This window comes from Epinephelus moara, chromosome 7 (assembly GCF_006386435.1).
Source record: "Epinephelus moara isolate mb chromosome 7, YSFRI_EMoa_1.0, whole genome shotgun sequence".
Lineage (NCBI taxonomy): Eukaryota > Metazoa > Chordata > Actinopteri > Perciformes > Serranidae > Epinephelus > Epinephelus moara.
The window spans coordinates 3249736-3266571 of record NC_065512.1 but is presented as its reverse complement, the minus strand read 5'-3'; the positions used below and the strand labels follow the sequence as shown (position 1 = coordinate 3266571).

Genomic DNA, 16836 nt, shown 5'->3' with positions numbered 1-16836 from the left:
ATTGCCCCGGGATCCTTGACTCCATTGTGGCTTTAACTCCAAGACTCTAAGGTAGCGATTACAAATTCATACCTTAAAACTAACCTCAGCGTGTAACCTCTCTCATTCAGTCGATCCCAGTTGAGTTATGATTTGTTGTATGTGTGCTAAAGGCTTCTGTGTTGTATTTTAATTATTACCTGATAGTATAGTATGATGTCGTCATATATGGTACATAACATTTTATTGTCAGCTTTGGCCATAAACGCTGTGGCTTTGGTCCGTGTTATTTGAAATAAACATCCTCAGTTCCTATATTATTTATGTCTGGCATTTATTCTGCTCTAGCCATTAAATCTATTAACATTCATTAGATACCACACTGTGTAGTAGTTTTTATATGGTCAGAGGCCACCACTCCTGTGCTGGATTTAAATGGTGTGCACATTAACACGACGGATTTACAAGAAATAGCACTTACTGCGTAAAAGTCAGAAGACAAGAGCAGTAATTTGCATGTAATTTGTGAGGACACAGTACAGTATGTCAGAACAGACAGTCCAGAACACTTTGAACAGGAAATATGTTTGCATTGGTGCAAGTATAGTAACTATCCTTCCTCATGGCTGTATACTGTACTTCTGACAGAGGAGAAGTGGTTTCAGAATGAAGAGGACAGTTGGTGACAGTTGTTTTTACCTAAATTTTGTGCATGTTTTTAGGTATTCCCGTGAAAAGTGGTGCGTATAGCTGATGTAAATGGAGCATGCCCAGGGCCCCCCTTTTCGGCTGAGCCCTGAATGTTTACAATGTCCAGCTCCGCCGCTGTCAGCGAGTAGAGGGAGGAAAAATTAGTCCTCAGGGTTTCAGGATGTTTCCTCCAGCTCCTTTCATGTGTTTTCAAACTTAAACAAACTTCTCGGAAACAAAAGAGGAAATATAGAAATCTTTAAACAGCGTGTGCATCTTAGCTGAAGAATATGCACATCGGCATGCAACAACTTCAGGAGGAAAAAACATATTAGGAATTTAATTCACTGATTTCCTCTGCTCCTCTACTGTACAAAAGACAAACAACAGGACAACACACTGAGAACACAGCCGTGCTGCATGAAACCACACTGCAGATCTCTCCACAGGTGGCTGTTTTGGATCCAGGCTGGACAATAGGTCGGACAATAGGCCTCACAGCAGACATGTTTCGACATGATTATGATTTTTGTTCAGGTAGCCTGTCAGATGTTTCCCTGACAAAGACGTTGGACGACTTGATGGGATTGGAGAGGCTCACTTTAATGTCCAGTCATGGCTGGAGCTTTGTCATTTGTCTGGGTTAGGTGGTGCCGCAGGCTGCGTTTCACAGTGGGTACATGCAGCTTTATGTCTGAGTAGTGATTTTATTACAGTGCACACATTTTGCACAATATATAGAAAAACGCACAAGCGCAAAAACATCCATTTTGCTCATTATTCATATTGTTCATCTGTGCCGGTGATAGCTGTGGCCATCACATTCTCGTGAACGTGATGTCTCAAGAAGGCCTTGGGAGGAATGTCTTCAAATATGGCACAAACATCAAGTTGGACTAAATGATGATCTGATTTAATTTTGATAGTCAAAAGTCAAAGTTACTGTTACCTTGCTACCATCTCATTATTGTGATGAATATCTCAAGAAGGCCTTGAAGGAGTTTCCTCAAATTTGGCACAAACGTCCACTTGGATTCGAATGAGCTGATTCAAATTTGGTAGTCGAAGGTCACAGGTCAGTGTGACCTCACACAACATGTTTTTGGCCATAATGCATAAGCTGATTATGACAAAACTTCATGTGATTCAAGTGATGACATTTTATATCCAAAAGGTCAAGGGTCAACTTCACTGTGACATCATAATGGTTTGCAAAAACACTTTTCTGGCCATTACTCAACGCCATGCTCCGCAACAGAGGGGAAGTGTTTAGTCAGATACTAAATAACTGACTCTAATCTTAAAACTGTGCAACTGAAGCGTCAAGGTTTTCACAGACATGGATGGAAACCGTAAGTGCAACTTAAATTTAGCACGGAGGCATGCAACTGTGAGGCAGTGATTGTAGTTGGTCATCACTCTGACATTTGATAATAATGATGGTGGAGATTTTACTGTGATGATGGTTTGTAGAAATGTGATGGATAAGTGGTACGGACGCCACAAATATCCACAGCCGTGCATAATCACAGCTGTTCTGTTGGAGAATCTTATCGACCTCACACAGTCTGTGACGTTGCACTTCCTTGCCGTATCTTTCATTGACAGGTCTAATGAGTGGAGGGGCAGGCACAGGTATTAACACACAAACAGCTGCTTGAGAGCATTTCTACATCTATTTATGGACACCTGTAGGAGTAGGAATGAGGCTCAGCTCCACAATTATTGACATTTATAAATTAGAATCAGGTGTACGTGCGACTTCAGGAATCAAAAATAATTCATATTTCTGTCTCTGGGTGTGCACACAGCTTTAGTCTATAGAGTTTCCTGCCCTTGTAGCTTCTCAGGAGACGAACATGAACAGGAGCAAATGTTCTGAACTTTTTGAGTATGTCCTGTGCTTCACTGTCCTCTCATACCTCACTCTAATCCTCTTTAAAGGCCACTCCAACTCTGACTTATTGAGCCCACACATCCAGAGTCGAAAGCAAAAATAAGCCCTTGAAGAAATGAAAACCTCACAAACCAACAGGTCCCCGACTTCTACAGCAAGAGAGCTGGAGGCCGACTAAAAATCAGCCTTTGTCTGCGATGCTTAGATGAGGTGTTTGTTGCTGTGGCATCATAGTTTGTGTAAATATGACCAGGAGCTATTTAGACAGCACAGCGTTCAGCCTACAGCCATGTCCATATACCATGAATAATTCCCACACCTCCTACAGTAGACGAGATATAAACCTTTTATAATGACAAACAAACAGATAATAATGACTTCAGTTACAACAAGGGTGAAGTTTCACACATACAGTTCAGCAAAAGAGAAACAAAACAAAGGAACGTTTCATCTGTACGTGCACACAGATCAGCCAATCAATCCGTTAATCACACAGGGACAGGTGTACAATTAGTACAACACACACACACACAGTATCTATTCTTGCACACAAGGTCAGATCCAGCACCTCTCGTTTGTATTTGAAGTTGCTCACGGCCCCGTTTGACCCCACAGAAAGTGACATAACTGCAAAAGACAGACCGCAAGACATTCATTAAAACCAACTCTGAATTTAGAATTGAGGCGGGAATGAAACGAGACGAAGGCAGCAGAGTGGGACCGAGCGGAAACTGACACGAACGATCATGGAAGATGGAGTTGAACCTCTATTTAACAAATGCAGCGGTTACAGAGAGAGACAGAGAGAGATGGGGAATGACACTGACAGTAGGGTGGAGACATGGACATGTATCAGGGCAGTCATTAAGAGGAGATGAACATGAAAACTGTATCCTGGCAACAGAAAATAAGACTGGAAAGCCTGAAAGGAGCTAACAGTGACTGCTTGATCATTTCAGAAACCTGAGTTAGATTGTGTTTGTTCATGCCATCATAGTTTATGTCAAAGTGCCATCTGTCTAAAGCTCTCTGACTTTGATTTATTGTTTTTCTACTTACTTAGCTGAACCTTCTTCTTTGGTCCGTCTCTTCTTGTAACACTTGATTTACCCCAAATAATAATCTCATTCTAAAGGAAATGCTTGTATTTTTTTTTTACTTTTTATACCGTCAACAATGCCATGAACAGACCAAACCTGTGCATCCAAACCCTGATGTCTCTTAGGCTCGGGCCGCACATCGAGAGATTCGGAGGCTTGCTAATTTTTTTCCGCAAGACATGCTAACCTTGTTGACATTATACCACCTCTAACTTATTTCAGTTTCAATGTCTAGATCACTCACAGACATGAGGAAATATAAATACTTCTGTTTTACTCAACTTTTCCTGTTTTCGTCTCAAAATAAGAGCGCTGTGACAACGTTTCTACATTTGTCAACATGAGGCTTTTATTGTGTAATATTTGCATGACCATGTTGCTGACGATGCGGTGTCTTAAGGCTCATTTATGCTCCCTTTACATACGAAAATGTATACGTCCGTTTCAAACGATGTTACCGTCACTGCCCACATACTTCCATGCGCCCTTTACGTTGGCATGGATGTTAACCAATATATCCACCAGGAGGCAGCCCAGAGTCAAAAGTTTATGACAACAACAAACTCAAAAACAAACATGGCGACTGTGGAGGAGATATTGATAATGTACCTCTTGCATAAAAGACAAAAACAGAGGCAGCGTTGTAGGAGGCGGCGCAATTTACAGAGATAGCCCTGGCGATCTGAACCGGTAAGTGGCGAATAAAAGCACTTTTAATGCGCAAACTTATACGGGACACATTTGCCCCCATATCTACCTCGCGGCTGCCGGCTGCATCCGCCTCCCTCAATACTGAACCAATTTTAAAACAAGTTGTACCTATGAATCATACGCACACATACACATGGGGAAATAGGGCCCAGGTTGAAAAATACCGAAGTTATCCTTTAAGTTCCTCTGAACAGAAACTCTCAGTCCTTCTGTGTTTATCTCCGTTAGCTGTTAGTTCTGTTACAGCATGTAGTCGCATGCTTGAGTTTGTGGTTTGCTAAGTGGTAGTTATACATACATACATACAAAAACCAGTGTTTCAGTAGAATGTTAAACTAAATCAAGCAGTATAGGATTTTTTTTTACATTTATTAAACATTTATTTAGACAGGTAATCTCATTTAGACACGCAGTCTCATTCTCAAGAGACTTCATAAAACTTAATGGCCACAGTGGGCCACACACAGGTGGTATTTGTTGGCCACAGAGAAACTTTTGTGGCCATGGGCTGTCTTGTTAAAGTTAACAACCATACTATGTTTCAGTTTGGGCAAATAACTCAACAGTAATGTAGAGAATAAACACTGACACAGGGTCAAAACAATCCCATTGCTTTGTGGGTAACTACTGGGTGAAGTTTATCCAGTATTGTCGGTGCTGCAAGATTTACATCATCCGTAGGAAAGGAGTAGTTTGTGGCTGAGTGGTGGAAAATCAGACAGTATTATGTTTTGTTGAGTTTGGTCTTTCAGGGGAAAAGAAAGAATAATGCCAGTTTTAATTAATATTAGTCTGAATCAAAACTGTCACAAATCTTTTGAAATACTGTAAATTCATTGACTTCCAGAGGCAAAATCACTGGACACAATATCATATATCATATGTGTGTTAATTATCTTGGGTAAACAGCATATTACCTCTGTTGTAGTGATAATTACTGAGAGTCGAGCGTTGGCCTCTGAGCCTCGTGTCTCATGCCTGGTTGCATATCCAACCACAGGATGCACTGGATGACATCAGGGTTGGTTCCCACAGGACGGATAGAGACGGGAAGCATGAGGGCCAGCAGGGATTCTAATGGATTCTAATGGAAGGGGATCTTCACTTCTGTTTATCTGGTGTTTTCGTTGGCATCACCGGATACCGCTGCCATCCCCCCGGAGAGATTAGAAAGAGAAAGCAAAGAGCAGGAAACAGAGGAAGTGTGCAAGTGTCAGTCATGGGAGTAATTAGCTCAGGAGATGGATTGTTGCTGCCAGTGTGAGAAATGACAATGTGCAACTTGGGCAAACTCCTGCACTGACAGATGCACTCAGATGTATACATCCACCTTTCTCTGTTCTCAGAAACATGTATCCCTCCCTCCTGACGTTTATTTCTCTCAGATTTTAAAAGCTGCTCGTCTCAACGGTTCATTTTAAGCTGTCAGATGAGCTCAAAGCAACACAGGCAATGGCGCACAAATACGCACACACACGCACACCTCACACATCAGGCCATAAAATATTTAATAAGGGGGTCTTGAGGGCCTTCAGAATTGATGGATCAATGTGGACGCCTGAGCACAAAGTAATAAATAGTCCATTTTAGAGAGTTCACCCATCTACATGCCCGGGGCCATTAGCTGAATGTGCACTGGCAAAATTTTCCACTTGGTATTTACACACACACATTCAAACACACACACACATCCATCTTCTGCTGATCACCAATCAACAGCCCGAGAGCGTAGCTGTGTTTGTAAAGCGAGTAAAGAGAGGATCAGCCAGGCATGCTCCTGCTCATACACAACATTGTTAGTGGAGGGAGGGCGGATGTGCTGTTGGCCGCATCAATGAATGAAACCTCATAAGGTTTTGTGATGACTCTTGACAGTGTTTACTTCACCCGATCGATTCTTGTTACTGATCTGCTGGGTGTCCGTGCTCTGGACACCAGCAGCTGTGCTTCCAGCAGTCTGTCTCCTCTCTCACAGCGAGGCTGCCTTCTTGTTTGAATATTCTGAGAGGAATTAACACAGTGTTTCAGTGAGAGATGCAGGATACAAATATGGTGAAAGTCTTAATGTGACGGGGGAATTCACAGAAAGATTGCAGGGCTTTTGCAGCTAGTAAACCTACACAAATAAGACAGAAAGAAACTGTGATGCTCAAAGCACCTGCAGAGGGTGAAATGTAACTGTGCTGCCAAGCAAATAGCAGCTTTTATTCAATTTCAGGTAATATTCGTATATTTGGCAGCCAACTCGCCAGAAGAAAATGCTGGCATTGGACATTTCTGCACACCATAATTACTTTACATGTGTATGTTTCTTACGTATCATGTGTGGGTAATTTTTCATCACCCGTAGCTGTTTTTCCAGCAGCTTTTCAGCCGCCTGCAAAACTGCAGATTTCTGTCAAGACCAACAAACAACAATAATGGTTGTTTTTTTTAGTGTGACATCGCTGTGTTTCCTGTGGCTTTTCAATCTCCAAACGTAGGTGTTTTTAGCGACCTGTTGCTGTATTTTCCAGCGGGGATAGTGCAATGAAAAGCAGTTGTTTTTTACCGAGACGTCGCTGCGTTTCAAACGAGGATTGTGCCACCAAAAATGGGTATTTTAAGCCAAACCATGATCTTTTTCAAAACCTAACGATATGTTAACTACATTTTTGTTTAAATGTAAAGTTCAAATGTTTTCGCCACATAATACCGTGCAACTCTAACATATCCATGGTTTGCAGAAATGTACCATGCCAATATTTTTCTGTTGACTAGGTTGCATTTGGTGCAAAATTGGCCCCTTTCTTTGCAAATTAGCTGCAAAAACAGCACTAATAACCACAAACTGTTAAAGTGCAATTATTAACATCTTTGGAGAGGTGGTGGTAATCAGAGTTGGTAAGGGTTACTTTAAAAGTAATCAAAGTACTTTACTGCGTTACTTTTTTGAAAAGTAACCAATTACTTTACAAAGTAAAGTAACTCAGGTACTTTAAAAGTACTTCCAATGTTACTCCCTGAGAAAAGTAACTCAAGCACTTTTAAAGTACTTTTGAGTATTCTACATTTCCTATTGGGCAATGGACCACAGGGCGCTAAGCCTACATTTTTTTGTCTCCAAAATTAAAGTTATGGACCACTTGCCCTTCACTGAGATCCAGTTCTCCCATCACAGCCGTCACTTTGACCAGTAGAAACACAAAATGATCTGCTGCCGTAGACAACTGTATGACAACAACACCCCAGCGTTTTTAATATGTCCTCTAGGGATGTTACCACACAGAGTAAAAGGGGGAATTGCGGTGTGAAACAGCAGAGGCACTTTGTCAACCCGCTGAGTTAACGTTACTGTCATTAGCATCAAGCTAGCAAACAATGGCACATCCTCACGGTCGGACATAAAGTAATAACATTAACAAATAGCGGCGGGGCTTTTACTCACCACAACTGCAGAGGCTCCCAGCTTCATTTGAAACAAACTACATTATAGACGCTCCGTTATTCATTAATCCCTCTGTGTGTTTATATATTTACTTTTTATCCGCTCCGTTGTCTTTGTAAAGTTAACACATAGCGCAGTCATTTCAAACTCAACACTTCCTGAATTTCTTTCATATTAAAAGCCCCTTATAACATGTGGACCATCGTGTAGTGTGTCATGTCTGTCGGCAAAAGTCACGGCACGATTTTATGACTCCACAATCATGTAATGTGACATAGTGACTTTCAGAACGGCAAAAAGTCATGTAGTGTGTACCAGGCATAATGCAAGTCCTCCTGAGTCTGACCTGTCTGTCAGCGAGTCCTCCTCCACCTCTTTTTAGACTCCACCATAGACAACGGCAGCATTTCTCCGACCACGTAGCGAGCCACAAGCTCCGTGGCTTCTTTCAGACTGACGTTATTAGAACCAAACGACAGCCGTTGCTGTTTTGGAGCTGAAGGACCAGCGTTCTAAAAGTAACGGAAGTAACTGATGTCTTGTTTGAAAATGTACTTAAGTATTTGATTACTCAAACAGCAAACTAACGTGTTAGGTTACTCGTTACTGCAAAAAGTAATCAAAGTACTCTAACGTGTTACTTTGTTGTTATACCCAACTCTGGTGGTAACTGACACCACTTCTCACTGCACTGACAGACTATAATATTAAATGCCAAATATGGTTTCTCTTTGTCACCTATCCTTGCCTTAAAGGTTTGAGGAATGCCTCTGCACCTCTTCGTTGCTGTTAATCATCTTGCTGTGTTCCTACCGCAAAGGCAGCATTTATACTTTGCCACGTGAATAATTGCAATCTGACGCAAAGAAGGGCAGATTGCACTGCACAACTTCAGTGTTTGCACTGTAATATCATCATCAATATGTTTTGTAAATTGGACCCGTGTGGCGGCTTCCAGGGCTGAAAAATAAAGCTAACGCAAAAGTGCCAAAAACTGCAGTTCTTTGAGCGGCCACTTGAGGCTGGTTCCAGAAGATAGTCAGTCCCCATTGATCCCTGTGTAAAAATGCACAACTTTACAGCAGAAATAAACATGTTTACAGACTGGTACAGGAAACAGATTTGGTTTTTGTAGGTAATTTCAACATTCATGACAACTGCACAGTGGGCAAGTTTTTATATAACTCACCTGTTTACATTTTATTAAGACTTGAAGTCACGCCAGGTTCAGAGCAGGGCTGCTTGAGTGACGGCTGTCTGCGAGTTGTGGTATTATTATTCTAAACAGTCTATGATCAGACCTTGAGACGGCCAGACAGCGGTTGGAAGTGATGCACAATTGATGGTGCGGTCCATTCTTTGAGAATTCACCCATGAGTTTTTAAAGATTGAGAATGGATAGTTTTTGGATTCAGCTCTCACCTAACCACTTAAACTGAAAATTTCTTCTTCAGAGTTCAGAGTAATTTACTCTCTGCAGGACTGTGAAAGTCTCTGTAACATTCAAACCCTGGTTAAATGGAATTTTCAATGAAAATCCAAGATACTTTAACTAGAAATAGGAATGATGCAATAATAACAGTATTTCAACAAGCATTTGTGATGAAGGTTGTGTATGAGAACCATAGCTTCATATTAAACATGTCAGAGTTCGCGCTGGATGTCTACTCGCAGAGCAATTCACAAATCAGACTTTACAGGCCTGAATTCTCTATTGATCACTCTTTTCTTCTTCTCCCTACAGACAGCAACTTTGTGCTGGGAAACGCCCAGGTGCAGTCTCTCTATCCCATCGTCTACTGCTCCGACGGTTTCTGCGAGCTCACCGGTTACGCCCGAGCCGAGCTCATGCAGAAGAGCTGCGCCTGTCACTTCCTGTACGGCCCGGAAACAAGTGACCGGTTGACGGCTCAGATCCAAGGAGCCCTGGATGAGAGGAGGGAGTTCAAGACCGAGCTGGTCTTCTACAAGAAGGAAGGTGAGACTGGACCAAGAATCTGTGTGTGTGCTATTACTCTTGTTTTGCGAGTCCTTTGTGAAGACCACCGAGGCTTAAATATTCATACAGTGTAAAACCAAATAATCTTCTCAGACATTCTTCACCAGCCACTTAACCTCAGTGCAGAAATGAATTTACAGTTTCATATGTGGGGGCTGAAGAGCTGCAGATGAGCTCTTTAAGACTGGCAGAAGTAGCACCTTCATTTTGCAGGAGGTCATTTGATTCAACTCAATCTAAAAAATCTATTTATTAAAGCCACAAGTGTATTTTTCAAATAATTCTTGTTGAGTCAAGTGAAAAAAGAATTTGAAACGTGGTACATGGCGGCTTCCAGACTGCTACCTAGACCTGACCTACCAATGAACAATTTGCAGCAGTTTTGATTAAAGGAATATTTACATTTGTGTCAGTTTTTGCATACATTTATATGATTTACAATATCCTGGGACACCCCAGTGGATCACCTGGTAGAGCGTATGCCCAGTGGATGCTGACCACTGAGTAGCAGTCTGGAATCAAGTCTGACCAGCATCCCTTTGCTGCATGTCATCCCCTCTCCCTCTCCCCTCTTGCTCTCATCTCCAGACTCATAACAGTGTAATTATAAACGCTTTAAAAACCTTAGAAAATCAGTTTAGAGTCCAGAACATAAATCTCCCCGCTGTAAAGGTCCTTGGCTGCTTGTCTTGTGTTGCCTCCATGATTGCACAGACCCAATGTTTTGGAACGACCTCCATCATGTGTGAATGCATGTACTCTATGCATTACTGAGTGTGGTCGCACATATGTGATTTCGCTCTGGGGCAGATGTGTGCAAGGTCGAGGATGGGGATGATTTTAAATCAGGTGAAAGCACATTCCTACATACAGTGTACCATGTGGACTGTTACCGCTGCAACGTTCTTTGGAAACTGTGGCAGTGATTAGATCTAAACTAGAGATGAACCCTCCGGTTGTTTAATTGGGACGCTAACGGAGGATTTGCATCTCATAATGTTTTTCTGACAGAGCCAGAAAGTTTCATGGTGAATGTGAATCACTGCTGAGGATGAGTTTCAAAGCACCTTCTATTTAGAGGTGGTGAAATTTTCATGTTATGTGATGTAGGCCTAACTGTTCTGCCTTTTATTTTCTGATGGATATGCTAACTGACAGCCGAAGTGTTGAAACATGCTCACTGCCCACCCTTCGTCTCCACTGGTTTCTTTGCCACTCTGCACTGCGCACCACCCTGGTCAGGACGAAGCTAACGTTAGCTAGCTAGTTGTGCTGCTCATTCTGTGGTTACAGTTGTTAATGCCGTTCTGGTGGCAAAACACAACACATTCTCAGTCCGACCTCGTCACATGTCCACGTTTGGTCATGGACTTTCCACGTCCACATATGACGTCCAAGGTACCCTGGGTGTGTTGGTTGTTGACGTTCTGGGACGCCGTGTCAACGTCAGCCTGTTACATGCATTGTCTGTTTTCAAAATACACTTCTATTTTCACAGGAAATGCACAGTTTGTGTACAGTTTCTTGGGTTTAGGAAAGAAAGGAAAGGGTTTGACTTTACAGTTTTACAGGAATCCCTCCCAACCGCCTTACTCGGACATTTACCCGCTTAACTCACATTGTTGTCCCGCTGCGTTCGCCTGGTATCGTGCCAACATGAAAGGACGTTTTTTTTTCGTCACTGTCTGATGCTTAAAGTCACTGACCAAGCACTGGATTTTGACGACAACTTTGGAGTGAGACTGTGTTGGAAGGAAACTTTGTGCCCATTCTCCGTTCTCCTCCCAGCTCGCCCCGATGAGCAAGCAACTTCATTTTGAATCACAAAACCCTCTCAGCATTGTTGACAATGTTAGCACCACTAGCTGTGCTGACACTGCTAACGGTGGTAACAGAGCTAACAATGATAACATGGTCAACAATGCTAAAGGGGTTTTCCTGCTCAAAATGTAGCTGCTTATTCATCGAGGCGAGCTGGGGGAGACCGGAGGGCGGGTTTCCACAGCAACACTGTTGAGTCACGACAGTCTTACTAGAGGTAATAGATATGACGATGGTAATTGATCCAGATGGTGCGCAGTGCAGTAAACTGATGAGTAGCAAAATTAAGCTATAAACCAACCTGCGAAACCCGTCAAAAATGTTCTTGGTGGTTAATCAATTAAAGGTTAACCGGGGCGTTTCTGGGAACAACGTGCAGGTTTGGTCAGGACTTTATAAAAAGGTAGGGACCAGGAGCCAGACTGTAAGCAGCAGGCATCAAAGGGGAAGCTACAAAAGTTGCAAACACAGTGCCAAATGCCAAGTGGACAAAGCTTGTTCCAAAATGAGAGCTGTTGACTTTCACTTTGTCAGGTGATATTGTATAAAAACAGTCACCAATTATTCCTGCATAGTTCACACATTTAAGCAAAATTTCCCTGGATGAATAAAATGGATATAAGACACACCATTCTAACAATCCTGTATGAATTCTTAAAGAAATCCTGCTGACAAACACTATACATCCCTTACATTCAGTGCTATGCCAGATTTCATTTGTGCAGCTGAGCTGACTGAGGGAATGAACGTATGAATTACTGAGCCGTGCATATATTAAAGGGAACCATCACCTTTTTATGTGCAAAGTCTAAAGAGCTTTCATCGAGCAGTGGCTGCCTCACATGTTTCACCATAAGAGAATCCACAACAATCAAATGTTCCAGCAGTCAGTCAGCGGAGTAATTTTAAAAGGTAGAAAACACATAAAAGTTCACATGAATGCCATCAGATGATGAACGTCTGAACTCTTGGTGTGGTTTGTCGAAGCCTTTGAGTGAGCTGATGAGAGAAAGTTTGAGAGACAACGAAACAGGAAAGTGAAAAGTCTTGAGAAGAGAAGAGAGCCGTGAAGAAGAACAGCAGGAGAAAAATTCCTGCTCATTCATCCACCCTTTATTAATTATTCATAAAAAGGGAGACAGATGAGTGAGGGCGTAAAGAAGCAAAGACCCAGGCCGCAAATACACAATGAGAGGAGTGGGAGTCACGTATAGATGGAGGAGAGACACAGGAAGTCATGGACACATCTGCTCCTCTGAGATACAAGGCCGTAACAAAGAGCAACACAGGGTTATAAAAGCCTGCGTCTCACAAACACACACAAATGACAAATTAGAAGTGTTTCATGCTTTTATCAGCTCTCCATGAGCTCACATTAGCATATTAGCTGTTCCCCGGGGGAGCAAGCAGAAGAATAAACACATTCATATCCAGTTCGCTCTCTCAGATCACCACGGTTCTCTCACCAATGCCTCGGGCACAGTTTTAAAATTGTATCCACTGAGAAGTACGTACTCATATTATATTAATATAAACATGATTTACAGGCCAATGAATAAAAGTGGGAATAAAAGAAAATAAGTAAATGACCTGTTGATGGCTATAGATGAAAAGTCAGGTTGCTACAGTACCAAGGCTGTACCCTGTGGAGTGTACTTGTAAACAAACAAAATCTGTTTGTTTTTAATTGTGCTCGCCAAGTTCATTTCCTGAATGGTCCGCCGATGGGCAAAGTGGTACTTTTTTTAGCGACCACATTTGTTGCCACCTTTGTGAAGATTTGCCAATGATCAGTGTCCTCTCAGCTCCATCGGGCTGACTGACCTGGGTTTTTTTATTTTGTTATTTAATAGTATAAGTTAGGGATATCAGTATTGGTTAATTTTGCTTTTGGTAGCCCGACACCCATCAACTGGGAACTAACTGGTTAATTTTTTAAGGAAACAAACACAAAATAATGTTAAATACAATTGGCTTTTACTTCTAGTCTGGCGCACCACTGACTCAGTGAGCTTTAGCACCAAACTTTAAAGAGGCAACAGATAGGATTTTTTTTTTTTTTTTTAAATTTGGCGCCACTTAGCGTCAGAGGTGCTGCGTCGCAACGACCAACTTGACTGTGGGGATCAGAGATAATCAATAATATGGCTCTATTAGACTCTCTAAATTAAATAAAATGTATGCTGTAAAGCCACCAGTATACCTCTATGTATATGTAGAATGAGAAGGTGTGTGGACACTCTACTAAATAAATGAGTAAAGAGACCGAGCAGCAATTATCAGATTTATCTGAAGAAAAAACAAATAGTAATGCAAATAATTATAGCAGAATGTACAGTACCAGTACAAACAGCTCACAGTAAATGATACCAATATGTACAGTACCAGTACAAACAACAGTAGACACAGTGGAATTATACCAATATGCACATGTAAACAGTCCCCATTCTAGAATAAACGCTACCGTATGGAAACCATGCGGCCGGTTGGAGCTCAAATTGAATGGGAAACAAAGTCCAGTGTTCACTTAGCTGGGCGTAACTTAGCTGGGCGATGTGCGTGGATAGCTGCCTCCGTGAGAAGAGAACAGAAGGAAGGGAGGGGGGTATCACTGTCCGAGGGCTGCCGTAGAATGGCAACCAGGATGTCAGCCGACCAACACTCGCTACCCGCTCCCTGGTTGCGGCGATTTGCGATGCTGGCCAGCTAGGAATGAACTAGCAGCCAGTACAGTACAGTCCTCTCTGGTCTAGCTAACATTTAGCCGTGTTACTTACTGATCCATTAGAAAGAAAGCTAGCTGGACATGGGTTTTGAAGCCTCTTTGGTCACGGAGCTCCCTCCATCTCTTGAACGCCTGACTGAGGTTTACTCTTGTTTTTCCTCTTCTTTTATCACTCTCCTTTTTGCTCTTCTTTGCCTCCTCACACAGAGGAGCTCCTTTTCTTTTGCTAGGCCGTTTTTCACTTGTCTCCAAACTTTGTCCGTCTGCCATTGTGCTCGTGACTCAACTATCTCATGCCCAACTCCTCATAAGGACCAGCTCCAGTCCCTGATTGGCTGACCGACCAGTTTCGCAATACATGACACGTTTCCTGCTGTAAAGCAGATTTTTTCCCGTGAAATTTTGGCACCGGTGGCAGAAGCTTATTGCAAAGCCACTAAGTAACCTATGTAAACGCTGATAGTCTGATTTTACTGTGGCCACTGCCCTGTGCACCCCACATTATTTTCATCATGATATATTTAGGAAAAGGTGCTGTCTGTTGCCTCTTTAACATCATTCATTTTCTGTAACCACTTATCCTGTTAGGGGTTGCGGGGGGGTGGAGCCTATCCCAGCTGACACTGGGTGAGAGGCAGGGTTCACCTTGGACAGGTCACCAGACTATCACAGGGCTGACACATAGAGACAGACAACCATTCACACTTTGGGTTCAAACCAGGAACCCTCCTGCTTTTTTGGACTTACATTTATTGCATTGTGTACATCCATGTTTACAAGCTTGTAGTCTTCTTTGTTCTGCCTTTGTTGCTTTTCTTGGCTCATTATCGCCACCTGTCGATCAGTTGAATCCAGGAGGAGAGGCTCTCCGTGGTTTGCCAGGGTTTTATACCTGAACTGTGACCAGGACTTTTTATTTATCTGACTGTGTGGACTCCTGGTGATGAAATATATGAGAATGTGGTACTTAGAGGTAAAACATGAGCCTAATGTAGGCTGATAAAGGAGTTAAGTGGGAGGTGGCTGCTCTGCAGGTGCACAGAAGTGACACTAAGTGAGCAAGAGAGTAAATAATGTCTCTAAAATTTGTAGGTAAGGTGTATAGAAAGAAAGACGTCAGTGATAATGCTGACTTGTTTATTAAAATGAAAACTAAAAAGCATGAACTGATGAACCATAAGCACATGACAAAAAAATACACCAGAACAAACCTGTTATAGCCTGTCAGTAATAAAGCTGTGCTCTAATCAAGTAATACATAATCAATATTTATTCATTCTTTATCTTTATACCATGCTTATAGTTATGCATTGAGCGGCAGAAGAGACGACAGTATGTGTTGTTTCAGTCCTATTATTGTGTACCATGGTGTTCCAGTCAAACAGGGACAAATCCAGCCTTGATATGGCTGATGTTTTTATTGAGGCAATCCTCCCGCTTGCTTAAATGCATTATTTACACGCATGATCCCCTGTTGGGATTTAGTCTCGGAGTTGGAGGAAACAGTATGCAGTGTGCCACATGCAGCCCACAGAGTCACGAGTCAGAGATTACAGGTGGGAAACAGAAAACCAAAAACAGCTTGTTTTAGCCTGATTTCATGCATTTATGTAGCAGCCAGCAGGGGGTCCCTTTTCTCGTCTGACAGCATTATTTAAAGGCTGGTGATATTCACCATTTTATAGTGTCAACAAATCACATGCAAAGAACCAAACCAATAATAGATTGATCCTGGTAGTGCTGTGTGTGTGTGTGTGTGTGTATCTAGAGCCTCTGTGCCACAGAGCTCCACTGTTCTCCAAAAACTATTAGAACTGCATCAGTGAGCCACAGTGTTTCATACATTGTCCTAAATGTGTGTTAATCTGTGCTGAAAATGGTCTGCAGCACGTGCAACATGTAAGGTGTGCATAGAACTGTGACCAGATTTTTTTGATTAACATCTTTATAAGGAATGAATGGACAGAGTCACAGAGACACAGTGAGGGGATGTCTGAACCTACTCACGACCAACTCACACATTGTGTTATAATAGAACTTCTTTTTAAAGGATCCGGTTTTTGTAATTCTATAATTGTCTCTTATATAACACCAGGCTGGTGCAGTGCTTTCAATTATATGCTTCACATGTATATAATGTTTTTTCCTTTTATTATACAGAATGTGGACCCAAGTTTGTAAAGCCTGAAGAGGAGATTAACCTCAGTGGTTTAACTGCTCGCCTCACTGCAGTGATGTTCAGGTGGAGTGCAGCAAACACTGTTTATCTGCACACACTGCCCCCACCACAGTGACACAGACCCAGCTGAAAAATGTCTGTCAGTCCAGCACCTCTGGAACCAGCAGTAAGCCTTCAGACATGGTACCTAGACCCTCGGTCTGTTCAGACAGTCCTCTTAAATGTGGGCGGGGTTGTTGTCACTCACTGCTCCGTCCAGCACTCGCTGTATTTCCTCATCAGCGGTGACACAGATGGAAGTCTGCACC

The 16836-nt window shown here is 42.3% G+C and overlaps 1 protein-coding gene across 1 annotated transcript in view; it reads left to right on the top strand.

Annotated features, from left to right (window-relative positions):
- The window catches only part of LOC126393411 (potassium voltage-gated channel subfamily H member 3-like), a 200137-nt gene that overhangs the window by 135733 nt on the left and 47568 nt on the right, over positions 1–16836 (top strand). The window contains exon 2 of the mRNA XM_050049569.1: positions 9549–9782. Coding sequence (XP_049905526.1) covers positions 9549–9782 — 234 coding nt within the window. The remainder of the gene's footprint in view (positions 1–9548; positions 9783–16836) is intronic.